We start from the raw sequence: 16,339 nt of genomic DNA on the forward strand, positions 1-16,339 counted from the left end.
CTCCATTATTATGGACATTATGTTTGTCAGCCATTAGAAAAGTATTTACATTATCCTAAAATATTTTCAATAAATGATGCCCACTTATTATGTGCAAGAATATTAATGGTGGTAAAGTGAGATATTAACATTTTAACATTGTACTAGAGTTTTTATATAAAAAACTTAAAAATTGGAAAAATCATGGTGGTTGAGCTAATTGAAATAATCCTTTATATAGGCGAGATTATAGAATTCAGCTCTTCCCTAAAATTGAAAAAGATGTGATTATAAAGTTAGGGCACTTGTTTGATCTTTTATGATTATGAAAGAGATTATGAGAGTAGTAAAAGGTGATGCTAGTAGTTAAGAGATGGTTGTCTAGTGATAACAGTCAGACAATAGAGATTAGGAGATGATGATGAGGAAATGGTGATTAAGAAATGATGATTGGGTTATGGTAGTCAAGAGATGACACTTAGGTGATGATAATTTAGGGATTATGATTAGATGATGATAATGGTCATCAACATTGATCATCATGTAGAGCTCTAAAGTTCTCTATATCTACATTTTCTCTCTAATTTTAAATTTAGGTACAAGCTCTCATTCATGTGAAGAATTGAAGTCTATGTATACTTTTTAAGAGTGGTGTTTTAGTTATTTTAGCCAAAGTTTCAAGAACACTCCATTAGATGACCCATAATAATTCCATTAATTATAAATATTTATATTAGCATTTAAAGTGTTTAAAGACATAAAAATCATATATTCTTGAGCTCATTGAATTTCACTCATCAAGATCAGCGATTTTATCGTAAGCATATAATATTTGAAGATTATTTAGTGTTACAATTTGTGTCACAAAGTTTTTTACTATTCCTTAAGTGCTTGATTTGGGCTTATTTGGATTTGAATTGGACCATTTTGATATCCATAAATTTGCATTATTAAAAAGTTATTTTAACCATAAATTTATTGAAATTAGAGTTTTAATTTTTCTTTATTTAATTCTAAAAATTTCTAATATAATGATGACATTGACATTTATGCTTAATTAGATGAATTTTGTTATGAAATATCAATTATAATTCTTAAATCCTTTGATCTTGAACTTATTGATATAGCCCACTTTATTTGCTAATAGAGTGTACTCTCTAATTTTCATTCACCAAGTAGAAAATAATTCAAACATTCTCAATGAACGTCAAACTCATCTTGATCTTCTCCATAGTTGATGGTGAATGATGAACTTGTAATGAACATGTATCAAACTATTAGATGATACCACAAAAGATTTGTTTTCATCAAATTAAAGAGTGAATTACATGTAGGTGCATTCTAAACATTATTTTATGAATGGGTAGGTTAGGTTGGTGTAGTTAGTGAATAGGCATTACTAGTAATATAGTAATGGAGCAAGATGAAGGTATTAGGTAGCTGCGTTGAGTAGGTTATTAGATACTTAATAGATAAGTAGTGATTCATAAATAATCATGTACAACTATAAATAATCATCCATTCGGAAGACATTAGCAAGAATGAAAAGAGTTAATTCTTGTTTATCATCTCCTTAAATTCTCTTCTATTTTTTGGAGTTGCTAAGAAACTCAAATCTATCATTTATTATTGCAATCCTTTGGTCATAACAATCGTTTATTTCACCTTAGAAATTAATTTAGATCTTGCCAACATCTTGCGCACCATGCAATCCCAAATGATCTTTACTTTATTGAAATTCAAAAATCTCTGCACCATCCGAATGATCAATTTTATATGATCAACATGACTTTATGATAATTTCAAACTTCCTTAACAAATTTAGATGCCCGCATTGAATCCTATTGTCCAACTTGCTCATCATCTTTGGTTAAACAAAATGATGTCCTTGGTGATCATAACGTGCTTCTGAGTTTTAAACAAGCATCATCCATCATCATTCCCTCTCAAAGTTTTGCCTTTCATAGAGTTAAGAAATGCAGAGGTTTCACCTACTTCATGATCATGTACTCAATGTTATTGTTTACAACATTATCGAATTAATTAGATTTGTACTAACTAAAAAAAATCATAAAGGATTTCAAGGGCTTCAATCTTTTGACCTATGCCCTTTATGATGGGAATCGATTGAAAATATTCACTATTAATGAGGAAAATAGTACAATATGTATATTATATTGAATATAATAAGCTTAACAAATAGGTTTGAATGTATGTAGTCATATTTAGATATGCAATGTTGACATCATATACAAAACATCCCCCATCCAAGTGTCCTAACTTCCATATTTATGATAGAGCTTGTATCTAGTAGTTATTTAAAAGAATTATAAAGTAATCTAATGTTAGGAATCAATATTTAGTATTATGAAAAATTAATGTGGCATTTATACCATTCACACGATTCATTTGAGAGTGGATATTATTCTTTTCCAAGGTATTGTAACATATTTGCATCTTCAATGCCAATAATGTTAACACTTAGAGATTTTCTAAGAGGATTTTTAATAATTAGGCTTTACCAAGAGGACTTAGACTATAGAGAGGAAACCTAAGGACAAGTTTCTAGAGGCATTGCCAAGAGACTCTATAAATGTACTTTAACTATCTTTACATTTGTGATTTAAAAGAGTTACCATCCATATGCAAGGTGGAGATATTTTTCTTCTACTATAATACATTTTGAGGATTATAATTATTGATAAGATAAAATTTATTAATTCCAAATTATCTTTATTATAAAAATATTTTTGTACTTGTTGTAGTTTTTGCAAGAAAATAGGAAACATTCATGAAATAGGACCTGTGCCATAGCCACACTTTCAGCACTTCAGTAGAGATCTCACCAAAATTTTGCTGGAGAGCATAGTGACAAAGCACTATCTAAGAAGTGTCGTAGCACCAAATCTAAGCACCTCAATATTGGATCGAAGTGCCGAAGTACCAAACCACCCAATGCTCTTGTAGAAGTCGGTTGAATTGGTGAACCGATGCAACAAATGGTGAATCGTTGTGCTAGTTCAGCAGAATTGCAGAACCACCAAGTCAACATCGCAGTGTTCGTTCAATTAATTTGTAAAACTATAAATAATTGCCTTATACTTCTATAGAGGGGTTGATATATTTTTTAGTCATTTTTTGTAAGTGTGTGTGAGTGTGAGGGCTGCCTTAAGGAGTGGCTAGTGTTCTTGTATCTAGAGTGTTGAATTGGTGTGGAGAAAAGTGAAGAAGTGTAAAGAGGTTTTAATCTTAATTCAGGGTCATTTTTAAAGATTATTTTAAAATTTTTACCATGTTATCTTGTGTTGTTAATGTGTAACTTGTCTTTTATTCAGTGAAATAAAATATTTGTTATGTGTAACAATGCCCCTATGTGTAGCTAAAAATTTCCTTTGAATATAGATTATTTGAAAAATATGTACTACTTAGAGTAGGTTTAATCTTTAAAGTATCCATTTTTTTTAAATATTTTTTTGTACTTCAATTATTTATGTATAGGTCCCATATAAATTAAAAGTTAGTGTGATCTAGAAACTCGATAGAGAAACAAAAGAATAATTTATACAATTGATTATCACATTCTCGGTAACTTAATATCCACTCTTATTAGCAGAACAACCTAGCTAATTATTGATTGCAACTCAAGCTCATGAGTTTATTTTTTTTATTATAACAAATATTGTGGCTCACATATTTATGTCTCATAGTATTTGCATTCTATATTTGTTTGTGTGTGCTCCAACATTTTAGGAATACAATGCACCATCCAACAAAGATTCAGAGATCAAGATTGGGTAGAATAGGTTATGTTATAAAAAATTTATAATAATCATTTATGTATTTTTTATTTCTTGAGTAAAGTCCTATATGGGTGTATGCTAGCCTAACGATCATGCACACAAACAAGAGAGGAGGAGAAATAATTTTAAATGTTTTAATTTTTCTATACATCATACTATACAATCAATATCGTACTAGAAGATATGTTATTAAAAAAAATAATAAAATATTTTATTTATCTGGAAAAATATTTTTAAAATATAATTAATCATACAGTATGAACTTCACATCATATTGGATGATCAGTTATAATTAAAAAGCCCATCGTTCATTAAATTAGGCAGAAATTTGATTCATACAGTACAATGCCTAAAATATTACCTAATTTAGTCCTATGATTAATCAATCGAATCTGCTTAATTTTGAAATTTTGGTCGTACTTTATGAATTGGATCATACTTTCCGCACTTTTTTATTTCTATTTTACAACTATTGTTTAACACTCATCGCCTAATGACAAATCAAACACCTCAAAACTTCTCTCAATATCATAACTAGAGATATTATCAACAATTTAAGTTTATTACATTATAGTAATTTTGAGTGAGAACACCCCTTATAACCTTGATTTACAATAGTTGAATTAGTTTAATAGGTTAGGCTCATAATTTTTCCCTATTGACAAATTCTTCTAGTGAAACCAAACTAAAACCTAATTTTAAAAACTAGTTCAAACGCCTATATATATATATATATCTCTTCAAATAAGTTAAAATGGTAGAGTAGAGAAAATCAAGCATGTAAGTTTTAATTAGCCTATATTAATAGAATACACATGAACAGAACTGGCCATTGAAGAAGACACTCTGCCATTACAAATATCCCACTACTTCTCCACCACCTTCAACGCCGATATTGCATGGGAACAAAGCTCGTCGGTGACCGACTGGAGTTCCTTCTCTGGAAACAGCCTCGCCATCCCTTTCTACGGCTTCGATGATCAAATCTTTTCTTGCCTGCTATCGGAAAACCTTCCAATGGCTTCGAGCTAGTTCTTATAGGTATAACAATCTCCATGAACTTTCAAACTCAAATTCTAATATCACTTGTGAATTATCATATAATGTCCACCAATAATTGGGATTCATCAATCCCCACCATCTAATACACATCTTACTAGTCATACAGTCAAACAAACTATGAAGCTGATAACCCTTTCTCCACCAAATTTTGATTTCAATTTTACAACTATTATTTGACACTCATCGCCTAATGAAAAATAAAAAACCTAAAAACTCCTCTCAATATCATAGCTAGAGATATCCTCAACACATTAAGTTTATTACTGTTGTATCCAGGTATATTCGCGGTGGTAGAGAAATATGAAATTTAATGTCTTAGCTTTGTACAAAGATCCAGCACACAAAATGATAAAAGAAAGGGTGTAGCGTTCATAAGAGACACTAGAGTTTTTACGTGGGGCCTGACCCAATTTGAATGATCCCATTATTATTTGCAATCGATTATAAATGAGGCCATTCCTCGGGAAGGGGGGGGGGGAAGGCATTGGGTTGACATAACAAATGCACATCATATTACATAGTGGAAATTGGAAGAATTAGGATTGAAATTTTTGTTTAGTTGACAGAATCATATTTGACTGGCGACGGAGGTCATAATGACTATATTCTAGTAACAGTGGTCAGAAGGACTGTTGTTTGGCAAGGGAGGCAGAATGACCGTAGTCGATGATGGAGGTCAGAAGGAGTACTAGTATAGTCGGTAGGAGATAGGGGTCAGAAAGACCGTTGTATGGCGATGGAAGTCAGAAGGATCGTAGTAGGCAATAGAGTTGGGAAGGATCGTTGTTGGCAAGAGATAGGGGTCAGAAAGATAGTTATATGTTGATGGAAGTGAAAAGGACCGTAGTTGGCAGGAGACAGGGGTCAAAAAAACTATTATCTGGCGATAGAGGTCTGAAGGACCGTAGTAGGTGATGGAGGTCGGAAGGACCATGATCGGTAGGAGATAGGGATCAGAAAGATTATTTTATGGAAATGAAGGTCGAAAGGACTATAGAAGACAATGGAGGTCAGAGGGACAGTAGTCGGCAAGAGACAGAGGTCAGAAGAGACCATTGTCTAGAGATGGAGGTCGAAAGGACCGTAGTCGACAAGGGATAGGGGTCAGAAAGACTGTTGTCTGGCGATAGAGGTTTGAAGGACCGTAGTAGGAGAAAGAGGTTGGAAGGACCATGTTCGATAACATATAGGGGTCAGAAAGACCATTGTATGGCGACGGAGGTTGGAAGGACTGCAGTCGATAGGAGACAGAGGTCAGAAAGACCATTGTCTAGTGATGGAGGTCGTAAGGACCGTAGTAGGTGACAGAGGTCGAAAGGATCATAGTCGTAAGGAGGTGGACCAACAAAATTTTGGGCATTATTTGGTGGTCCAACAGAACTCTGGCATCAAATGGTGGTCCGGTGGTACTCCGGCGTCAAGCGGTGGTCTGGAAGAACTTCGGAGTAAGGATCTGGTCTGACGGAACTCTGAAGTCGAGCGGTGGTCCGGTGGATTTCTAACATCAGGTGGTGATCCGACAGAAGTCTGGTGTCGGGTGGTGATCCGAAAGAACTCTGGCGTTGAGCGGTGGTCCGTCATTGGTTGGTGGTCAGGCGAAAGTTCAGCATCAGACGGATGTCCGGAAGAACTCTAGTGTCGGGCGGTGGTCCGGCGGAAGTCTGGCCTCATGCAGTGGTCCATTGGAACTCCGGCGTCAAACGATGGTCTGGCAGAACTCCGGCGTCAGGCGATGGTCTGATGCAACTCTGGTGTCGGGCGGTGGTCCATCTGAAGTCCAGCATTGGGCGATGGTCTGGCAGAAGTCCGACGTTAGGCAGAAGTTCGGCGTCAGGCGGTGGTCCAGCAGAACTCTGGCATCAGACGGTGGTGCGACGTAAGTTTGGCATTAGGCGATGGTCTTGATGAAAGTTCGGCTTCTAGCAGTCGTCCGATAGAACTCCGGCGTTGGATGGTGGTTTGGTAGAACTCTAGGCAGTGGTGTAGGAGGAGCAAGAAGGCAAGAGCAATCTCTGATCTCTCTCTTGTCCTCTTGCTTGGGGTCCCTTTTCATGAGAAAGAGGGGCTATATTCATGGATTTTCTAGGGTGGCATAACCCATAAATAGAAGAAAGATCAAGGGTACTTTGGGAGTGGCTTTGATGGACGACCGATGTTGAATCCCCTGATCGTGAACCGTTTATTGGTCATTTAAATGTCTTAATGATATCAAAATTTTATGATCTTGGGCACGTCGAGCCGCTCGATTCGACTTTAAGCATGTCACATTTGGAAGCCATTTAGTAATCTAAATTATGGTTTGAACCTTCCAACTACGCTTCTAGTCCTTGATTTGGACTCAGATTGACTCGAATTTGGTGTTGTTGGATTTGTATTTTCGAGAGATTTAGTTTGACTATAAGTTTGTTGAAATCAAAGTTTGGATGGTCCCAATTTTAATTTTGGAAGTTTCCAACTTGATTTTGCCTCGAGATTCATGCCCGATCAAGATAATTTTTTGATGATTTATCAATTACATAGTAGTAATTTTGACTGAGAACTCCCCTTATAACATTGATCTACAATAGTTGAATTAGTTTAATAGGTTAGGCTCATAATTTTTTCCTATTGACAAATTCTTCTAATGAAACCAAACTAAAACCGAATTTTAAAAACTAGTTCAAACTCCTATATATATCTCTTCAAATAAGTTAAAATGGTAGAGTAGAGAAAATCAAGCTTGTAAGTTTTAATTAGCCTATATTAATATAATACACACGAACAGAACTGGCCATGGAAGAAGACACTCTGCCAGTACAAATATCCCACTACTTCTCCACCACCTTCAACGCCGATATTGCGTGGGCACAAAACTCGCCGGCGACCGACTGGAGTTCCTTCTCTGGCAACGGCCTCCCCATCCCTTTCGACGGCTTCGATGATCAAATCTTCTCCTGCCTGCTGTCGGACAATCCACCACTGGCTACGGCTTCCGACGAGAAGCGCCTCCGCATTTTCCACCTTCTCATGGCTGCCGCTGAAGCTCTCAACGGCCCCCACAAACAGCGGGCGCTCGCAGGAGTGATATTGTTCCGACTCAAGGAATTGCTTGTCCCGACGGAATCTGCCGCAACAATCGTCGAACGCCTGGCTTTACATTTCACTAAAGCGCTACAAAGCCTACTTTCCGGGAAAGGTCCCTCCTTTCACCGCCATCCTGCCGCCGACGAGCTCACAGCTCTCCAGCTGATGCAGGACATGTCGCCGTACATCAGTTTTGGCCATTTAACCGCCAATCAAGCCATTCTCGACGCCGTCAGCGGATTCCAGCAAGTTCACATCGTTGATTTTGACATCAAGGAGGGGCTGCAATGGCCTTCTCTGATACAAGCTCTGGTTTCTCATAAAAACGGAAACTTCACTTCACCCTCTCTCAGAATCACAGCGGTCGCCAGTGGGAAGTGGTCGACGGCGAAGGTGGAGGAAACCGGTCAAAGGCTGACTGCCTTTGCAGCATCGGTAAGCCTTCCGTTCTCATTCGACCATTGCCGACTCGGACGGAATCAGAGATTCCGGCCGGCGGCGGTGAGGACGGTCAAGGGAGATGCAGTCATACTAAACTGCGTTCTCCAATGGCCTCAAACCCCACACCGCACCGCCACCTCCGTTAAATCATTTATCGGCGCCGCCGCCGCCGTCGGAGCATGCTTGGTGACGGTGGTCGAGGAGGAAAATGACGGCGGAGAGGCGACGGTGGCGGCTGCGGCGGGATTTACTGGGAAGTTTATGGATGAAATGAAGAGGCATTGGGCAATGATGGAGGCATTGGAAGAGGGGTTTCCGAAGCAGAGGATGGCGAGGGAAATGGTGGAGAAGGAGATTTTGGCTCCGAGAATTGCAGCGGCGGTGTGGAAGGCTTACTGTGAGGAAGAAGGAGAAGTTGGGGAGTGGATGGCGGCGGCCGGATTCAGGCGAGTGGATCTCAGTGGGTTCAATGTGTCACAAGCTCGGATGCTGATTAAGCTGTTTAATTATGGTTATCGGGTTGAAGAAGAATATTCGAATAAGCTCGTTTTGAGATGGAAATCGCGGCGGTTAGTTTGCGCCACCACCTGGGCAGTTCCGCCGGCGGCGGCGGCAGAAGCGGCGCGGGAAACTTGCTTATAACGGATGTTTTAAGTAATTTAGGGGTATGTTTAGCAGAGCTTTTTCAGTCTTTGGTTTTCAGAACACGACTCTTCAATTTAGATATTATTTTTTTCTAGTTTTTTTCTTTTTTAGTTATGTGGCTAAAACTATTTTTTATAATTAAATTTGCTAATATATAATAGTTCTAAAAATTATTAATCATTTCAGACAGCTTGATGCATTTAAAAGAATCAACATTGGAAAGAGAAATTTTAATGAGGTTATCAATAGTATTCCCATTAAGCCATGGAGTACCCAATAACTTGTCATGCCTCGAATTTTAAATTGGAAGAATTATCTTTTATCTTTTTATATTTATAATCATTTAACATTTCAACCAAAACTTACAAATCTCATAGAAATAGTAGAAAAAGAAACATCATTTTATTTATAGTTATTCAATATGTATAACTAATATAAGCACAAAGGATACATATACATTAGTCATAGCATACAATAAACCAGCTCTGCTCATCTCGATAAGCACATGACTATAAAATAGGACTACTAGGGGATAGAACACAACTCATCATCAAACTTCCTTATATTTCCTTGAAAATATGTACAAAATGACAAAATGAGAATTGTAGCCCAACATTTTACTAATATTTACAACTGAAATCAATGCATGTCATATGTTCAATTATATCAGTGGCATATTAAATAAAATAGTGGCCTTTATGTTTCATATCAATCCATCGTATATCAATTTATCATTTAAAATCAGTTGTCATTAGTAATCAATATATATCATGTCATGTCAATCAATAGTTGTTAATTAATCTTATCCCTCTTATCTCTCATATATTATCAGCGTACGTATTCATATCATATGCTATATGGTCACACACACTCTTATATGGTCTATCTATCAATGCAATAATATATTTGTGTATTAATATAAGATTCAACAAGGTAGGATATCCAACTTTAATGTGATGTTTTTTCTTCCATTTATTATTTGTAATATCTATCTATCTATCAAATCACATTTTATCTTTCATTTACTTATATTTATCATTTGTTTTTATAGGTGACTTTCAATAAATTATTAAGAGTCATCACATTGTACCTATTGGCTTAATTCGATCAATCGATTACAGTCTACAACTAGGATAACACCACAAATCATTTTTAAAGGAAAACCCGTTGACCAACTCTCCCACACTGGATATTATATTTTAAGAGCAGACCCATATTAATTTATAGTATTAACTAGCATTCCTTACTTAAAAATGCTAAATTTTCTTATATTAGTTGTGTCAATTTCTCTTTTATACATGAAATGCAACATGAAACATTGAAATAAAATATGGACATTAATATATAACTTAAAACAATCATAACTTTTGTTTACCTAGTGTAATTCAGAAAGATTCCGGTCAAAAGACTTATATTGATGACAACTATCACATACCAAAAATTATGTGGTGAAAGTTCTATTAAACGGTAGATATAATCTTTTTATAACTTTTAGGAGATAGAAAGCACAGTAAACTTGTTGCGTCCTGGAGTATTCACGACGGTAGAGAAATATAGAGTTTAACGTCTTAGTGTTGTATGAAAATTCGGCATGCAATCAGGTAAGAGAGAGGGTGTGTCATTCACTAGAGACACCAAGTTTTTTACGTGGAAAACCCCTGCAAAAAGGGGGGAAAAATCACGGGGCTTGTAAATCGGGTTGAAGAAGAAGATCCGAATAAGCTTGTTTTGAGATGGAAATCGCGGCGGTTAGTTTGCGCCACCACCTGGGAAGTTCCGTCGGCGGCCGCAGTTGAAGCGGCACGGTAAACTTGCCTATAATGGGTGTTTTAAGTAATTTAAGGGTATGTTTTGCTAAGAGAGTTGCTACTTAGCTTTTGCATGTTTTGCACTGCAATAATAAGGTTCGGGCCATCGTCATTTGGTGTCTAATTTAGGTTTAGGATCCATGGCATATTCTAAATCATAATACCCCAACCTTAGGGAATATAATCCTAAATATCTAATAAATCAATCAACTCAAATTAAAGATTTCTCTTAATATAAAATTTAAAGCCCAACACTTAGTTTAGGTCGGGGCACTTCTGATTTCTTTTAGTATCCTAAAGTGTCCCCTATCTATCTTCCATTGACCCCAAAAATAAGTGTTCAAAATTCAATCCAATCCCTATTAAAACTCTGGATTCACCTCCTTTGACATCACTTATAGAAACTCTTTAAACAAATTTTTTGTCATTATTTTAATTAAGAGTTTTGGTAGGAAATTTTGGTTTCCTGTGATATAATTAACTATGATGGCTTGTGTTCATAGGGATTTTAGAGTCCACATCCACCTTTTCAAAATTGATTTTCAAAATCCAAATTAGTCTTCTTTGGGGAAATCGAATCGATGACGGTTATTATCATCATCTTTGAACGATTATTAATGAATGATATTTTCTTCCTTTGGGGAGATATATCATTTTTTAATAAAATATTGGATATGAAATTAATGATAAAGCATCTAGATTATCATAGCCAAATATTATATCAAACTTCACTCTGACCTTCTGAGGTCATATGCAATTCTTTCTTGATTCTAATTACGATATTCAAGGTGGGATTTGAAATTCTAATCTGAACCCCGTTTGAAATCTTATTTCGACCCCTCGAGGTGGTATACTTTTTCTGATGGGTTGTTTGATTTTAGAATTGAAATTCAAAGTTAGTTTTGCAGTCCCCAAAGAAAACTAAATTTTCCAAAATCACTTTTTTAAAACTTCCACCAACAATATATAAGCAACCATATTTAATCTTCTATAATTTTTTGAATGTATACAACTTGATCTAGTTACATTGTAGGCACTTTATATTTATATTTGACTCATGCATATCCATTTGCACCTAAGTATATTCAATTTCACTCTTTTATGTTTACAAGCAAGCTAGATACATTCTACTTTGTGTTTCTTTTTTCAACAAAGGAAAGATAACATAAATACATATGTATGTATGAATGCAATATGTGTGTATATAATTTAAATGCTTAGTCTTGCACCAAAAGAAAAGTAATTATATATTTCATGACACCGAGAGTACTAAAAATAATCAAACAGACCAAAGATACCCTCTAAGCAATGGTACATGTATAAAACTAAACACACTACAACCTAGCCTAAGACTAGAGTTAGAGATCATACCAAATATGTTTTAGTGTGTAAAAAAGATTGCATGTCATCGATAAGTCCAAAGAGGCTTGATGTTTGAGTTATTTAAGTTTAAGGTGGTTGGTTATTAGTCAAAGGAGATTTTGATTTAAGTTTAAGTTGTAATATTTTATTTTTTTAAAGTTTAAGTTGTAATATTTTAATATTTTGTTTATTTAATTTTAGGTTATTTTTAATTTGAGTGGTTTTATTTTAAATTTTAAAAGATCATATTAGTTAGTAGCTTCAAAGTGCTAAAGCTACTAACCCAAGCCCTAAAGATCTTAATTGTAATGCTACCATTCCCCTATAAAGGATATGATTGGTTGCATATAGTCCTTCATTTAATTAAGTATTTTAGTTCCTAAAAGCTCTCAATCTAATACACCTTTATCATCCTAAAAGGAGTCAAGCACAAGTGCATGAAAGCTTCAATTTTTAAGTGTTTTATTATTGATTTATTAAAGATTATTTAGGTTGAATAGCGACTATCATTATTAAACGAGGGTTGTAAGGTTTATTTCATCATTATTGGGGCTAAGATATTATCCTCATAACCCCGACTTATGCAATAATCATCTGTCTATTTATGTTTTATTATTGATTACTGGTTTGATTATAATTAATTTAATTCATAGGTTATTGGTTTATAATATTTATAATTTAACACTAGCATTTAATTAATACATTTGTGGCATTATCATAATGGGCATGAGAACCAAAGGTTCCTTAGGAAACCTAGTTTGCGGCTCAAGATATCCCAGCCTAAATACTTTATTAATATAGTGTGAAGTATTATTATTGTTTATATGATTTAATTCATTGAGTTGATGATTTACAAAATTTTGGTCTTTATTAAATTATAAATTTTTAATGATTTACTTAATTTTAAATTAATGGCTTATAATTATTTAGGTTAAATTATTATCTTTTATTTTATTATTTTATTTATTTTTATATTATTTTTATGGAAGATGAATGTAGCATAATGGCATGGCCAACATGAGCCATCATTTATAAATTAATCTACAAAGGAGAAATTTATAGGAAGATGAATGTTCGATTGTAAATTAATCATATATGAATGTGGACTAAGGCTTTGTTTGGGACAGTTTTCTTACTGTTTTCTGAAGTAGCTTTTTAGTACAAAAAAACAATTGTACTAAAAAATTGCTTTAGAAAGCAGTAAGAAAGCTGTCCCAAACAAAGCCAAAGATCTCCAAAACATGATTTATGCAAAATAAAACAATTATACAATTTCATATGCCAAAATGATAACCATTATGAAAGTATGAGCTTCGATAAGTTCATACAAATGCACGTGATGAAGTCTTCGAACACGTACATTTCTAACATAGATTTCTAATACAAACAAAATCTTAACATTATTTTGTTGAGGCATTTCATCAAACATTTAGTAGATGCTACCTAAATAATGAAGGATGTAAGATCAATCCATACACAAACAAAAGGTTAACATTCCATATTTTATATATAACAATGCAAACTAATTTAGATGAAGTTTTTAATAAACATTATCAAACAAATCAACTATTGCTAATAAAAAATATAATTAAAAATGAATGAAGATAACTTATGATAGTTTTAGATAACATGGTCACTTGCCACCTAACACTCGGAGTTCCACTGGGCCACCGCCTGACGCCGGAGTTCTGCCAACCTCCACCTGATGTCGAAATTCCACTAAACCACCACCTGATACCCAGAGTTCCACTGAGCCACCAATTGTCACTGGTGTTCCGTCGGACCACAACCTGACTCCGGATGTTTCACCAGACCACCACTAGATGCCTAGAGTTCCATCTAACAACCACCAAATGCCCGGAGTTCTGTCAAACCACCACCTGACACTCGATGTTCTGCCAAATCACCACCTAACGTCGGTGTTCCTTTGAACCACCACCTGACACCTGGAGTTCTGTCATACCACCACCTAAGGCCAGAGTTTTACCGGACCATCACCCAATGCCCATAATTCCACCAGACCACCACCTGATGCCAGGAGTTCCACTAGACCACCACCTTCCACCAGTGTTCCAACGATCCTTTCGACCTCCTTCACTAGACAACGATCTTTCTGACCTTGTCTCATGTCGACTATGATCCTTCTGACCTATGTCACCTACTATGATCCATCTAACCGCCATCACTAGACAATGGTCTTTCTAACCCCTATCTCCTGCCTACTATGATCCTTTCGATCTCCATCACCTACTACGATCCTTTTAACCTCCATCTCCAGACAATGGTCTTTTTTGACCCTTGTCTCCTACCAACTATGGTCCTTCTGACCTCTATCGCCTACTACGGTCCTCTAACCTCCACCGCCAGACAACAGTCTTTCTAACCCTTATTTCCTATCAATTATAATCCTTCTGACCTCCGTCACCTACTACTATCTTTTCGTCCTTCATTATCATACAATAGTCTTTCTAACGCCAATTTCCTGTCGACTAAGTTCTTTTCGACCCCGTCGCCTACTATGGTCCTTCTGACCTCCATCGCTAGACAATGATCTTTTCCCATAAAATGAAAATTACGGGGCTTTGCCCATTTGCAATAATTTTCTATATAATTGTATATATAAGAATCTACGCTTATCCACATTTGAAGAAGATATAATTACACAATTGAGAATAATTGTTTAATTCCCATTGTAGGGATTACAAAAGTCATGTAACCAAAAGAAGATAATGAAGTCTAATAATGGGATAATACATCAATAGTCTGGCAACAATAGTCAAATGTTAGATGTTGGTCCATTGTGTCGGAATTGTTGATGGTGGTCATCGACGGTAATCATTGAAAATATAATATAGTTCTTTTTCTTTATCAACTCTCATACTCGCTTCATGTAGTGAATGAATTATAGCCCTTTTAGGGCTTTGATAAATTTGGTCGAAGTCAAAAAAACACTCCACAATATTTATCCCTTTGAGGACAAAGAATTTGTTCAATATTTGACTACCTTATTGACCTCATAATTGAATGATCTTGAGTTCATTTCAAGTTGAGTTGCTTGATTTGACTATATGCTTGTAGAATTTGTAGACTATTTCATCCAATAACTAATGCCTTGAATCTTCCAATTATGTGTTTGATTTGGGTTCATATGGACTCATATTGAATTATTCATGGTGTCAATGAGTTCGCCTCATTTAGACATTTAGTTCGAGCATAAGCTTGTTCAAATCAGAGTTCATATGGTCTTGAGTACATTTTCAAAAGTTTTTAACTCAATTATTTTCTTGAGATTTTTGTTGATCAAGTAAATCTTCTAGAGACGCGTCATTTGCCCCTATTTCAGACATTGAAGCTTATATTATTCAAAAATATGTATTAAGTATTCAAAAAGTTTCCTGGCACGAAATCATACTTATGATGGGTGATAGCTCCCTATATATTAATGTGGACCTCCCATGAGGATGTAAACTAATAAATTTTTCTTTAACTATAATTTTATCATTTAATTAAGTTAGTGAATCAATTGAAGTTAAAATTATTTAAAAGTATTGCTTTTTGATTCATCGTAAAAAATAACCTAGATAGGGCATGAATTTCAAGGAATATTTGAATTAAAATTTTATCAAATTTATATTTTGGATTATCCAAATTTCAATCTTAGCAAACTTATAGTCAACTAAGCATCTTGATAAGGCAAAACCCAACAACACCAAAAGTGTTCCAATCTGAGTCTAAATGGGCTCAAATCAAGGGCCTAAAGTATATTTAGAAAATTTAAAGCATAAATTAGATGACCAAATGATCTCCAAATCAAAAAAGCTTATAATCAAATTGACTGGCTCAACGAAACTAATCCAACAAGCTCAAGATCACTTAATTCAGACATCATCAAGGAATTTAAATGCTTAACGAATACTTTGGGATCAAGTGAATCAAAATGGATCATCTGTCGGAGCACTCTGAATTTGTTCTAGATCTTCTCCATATTTATGGAGCATGTCACTCTCAAAAATCTATATACATGCATCGATGATAAGCATCATTGCTAACGATCAGCACCAGCTTTTGCCATCGACAAACACCATAGTCATCGATGATAAGCATCATAAATCACAGCCATCTTTAAAATACTGACAAGATTTAGCCATGTTGTTGGGTATCTTTATCTGCTTGTGGACA

The 16,339-nt window shown here is 35.2% G+C and overlaps 1 protein-coding gene across 1 annotated transcript; it reads left to right on the top strand.

Annotated features, from left to right (window-relative positions):
* Positions 1–7,613: 7,613 nt before the first annotated feature.
* LOC110100724 (nodulation-signaling pathway 2 protein-like) lies at positions 7,614–9,040 on the top strand. The gene has a single exon (XM_020828363.2). The coding sequence runs from the start codon at positions 7,614–7,616 to the stop codon at positions 8,985–8,987; it is 1,374 nt and encodes a 457-aa protein (XP_020684022.1). The 3' UTR covers positions 8,988–9,040.
* Positions 9,041–16,339: the final 7,299 nt, after the last annotated feature.

Source organism: Dendrobium catenatum, unplaced genomic scaffold (genome assembly GCF_001605985.2).
Source record: "Dendrobium catenatum unplaced genomic scaffold, ASM160598v2 fragScaff_scaffold_716, whole genome shotgun sequence".
NCBI classification, from domain to species: domain Eukaryota; kingdom Viridiplantae; phylum Streptophyta; class Magnoliopsida; order Asparagales; family Orchidaceae; genus Dendrobium; species Dendrobium catenatum.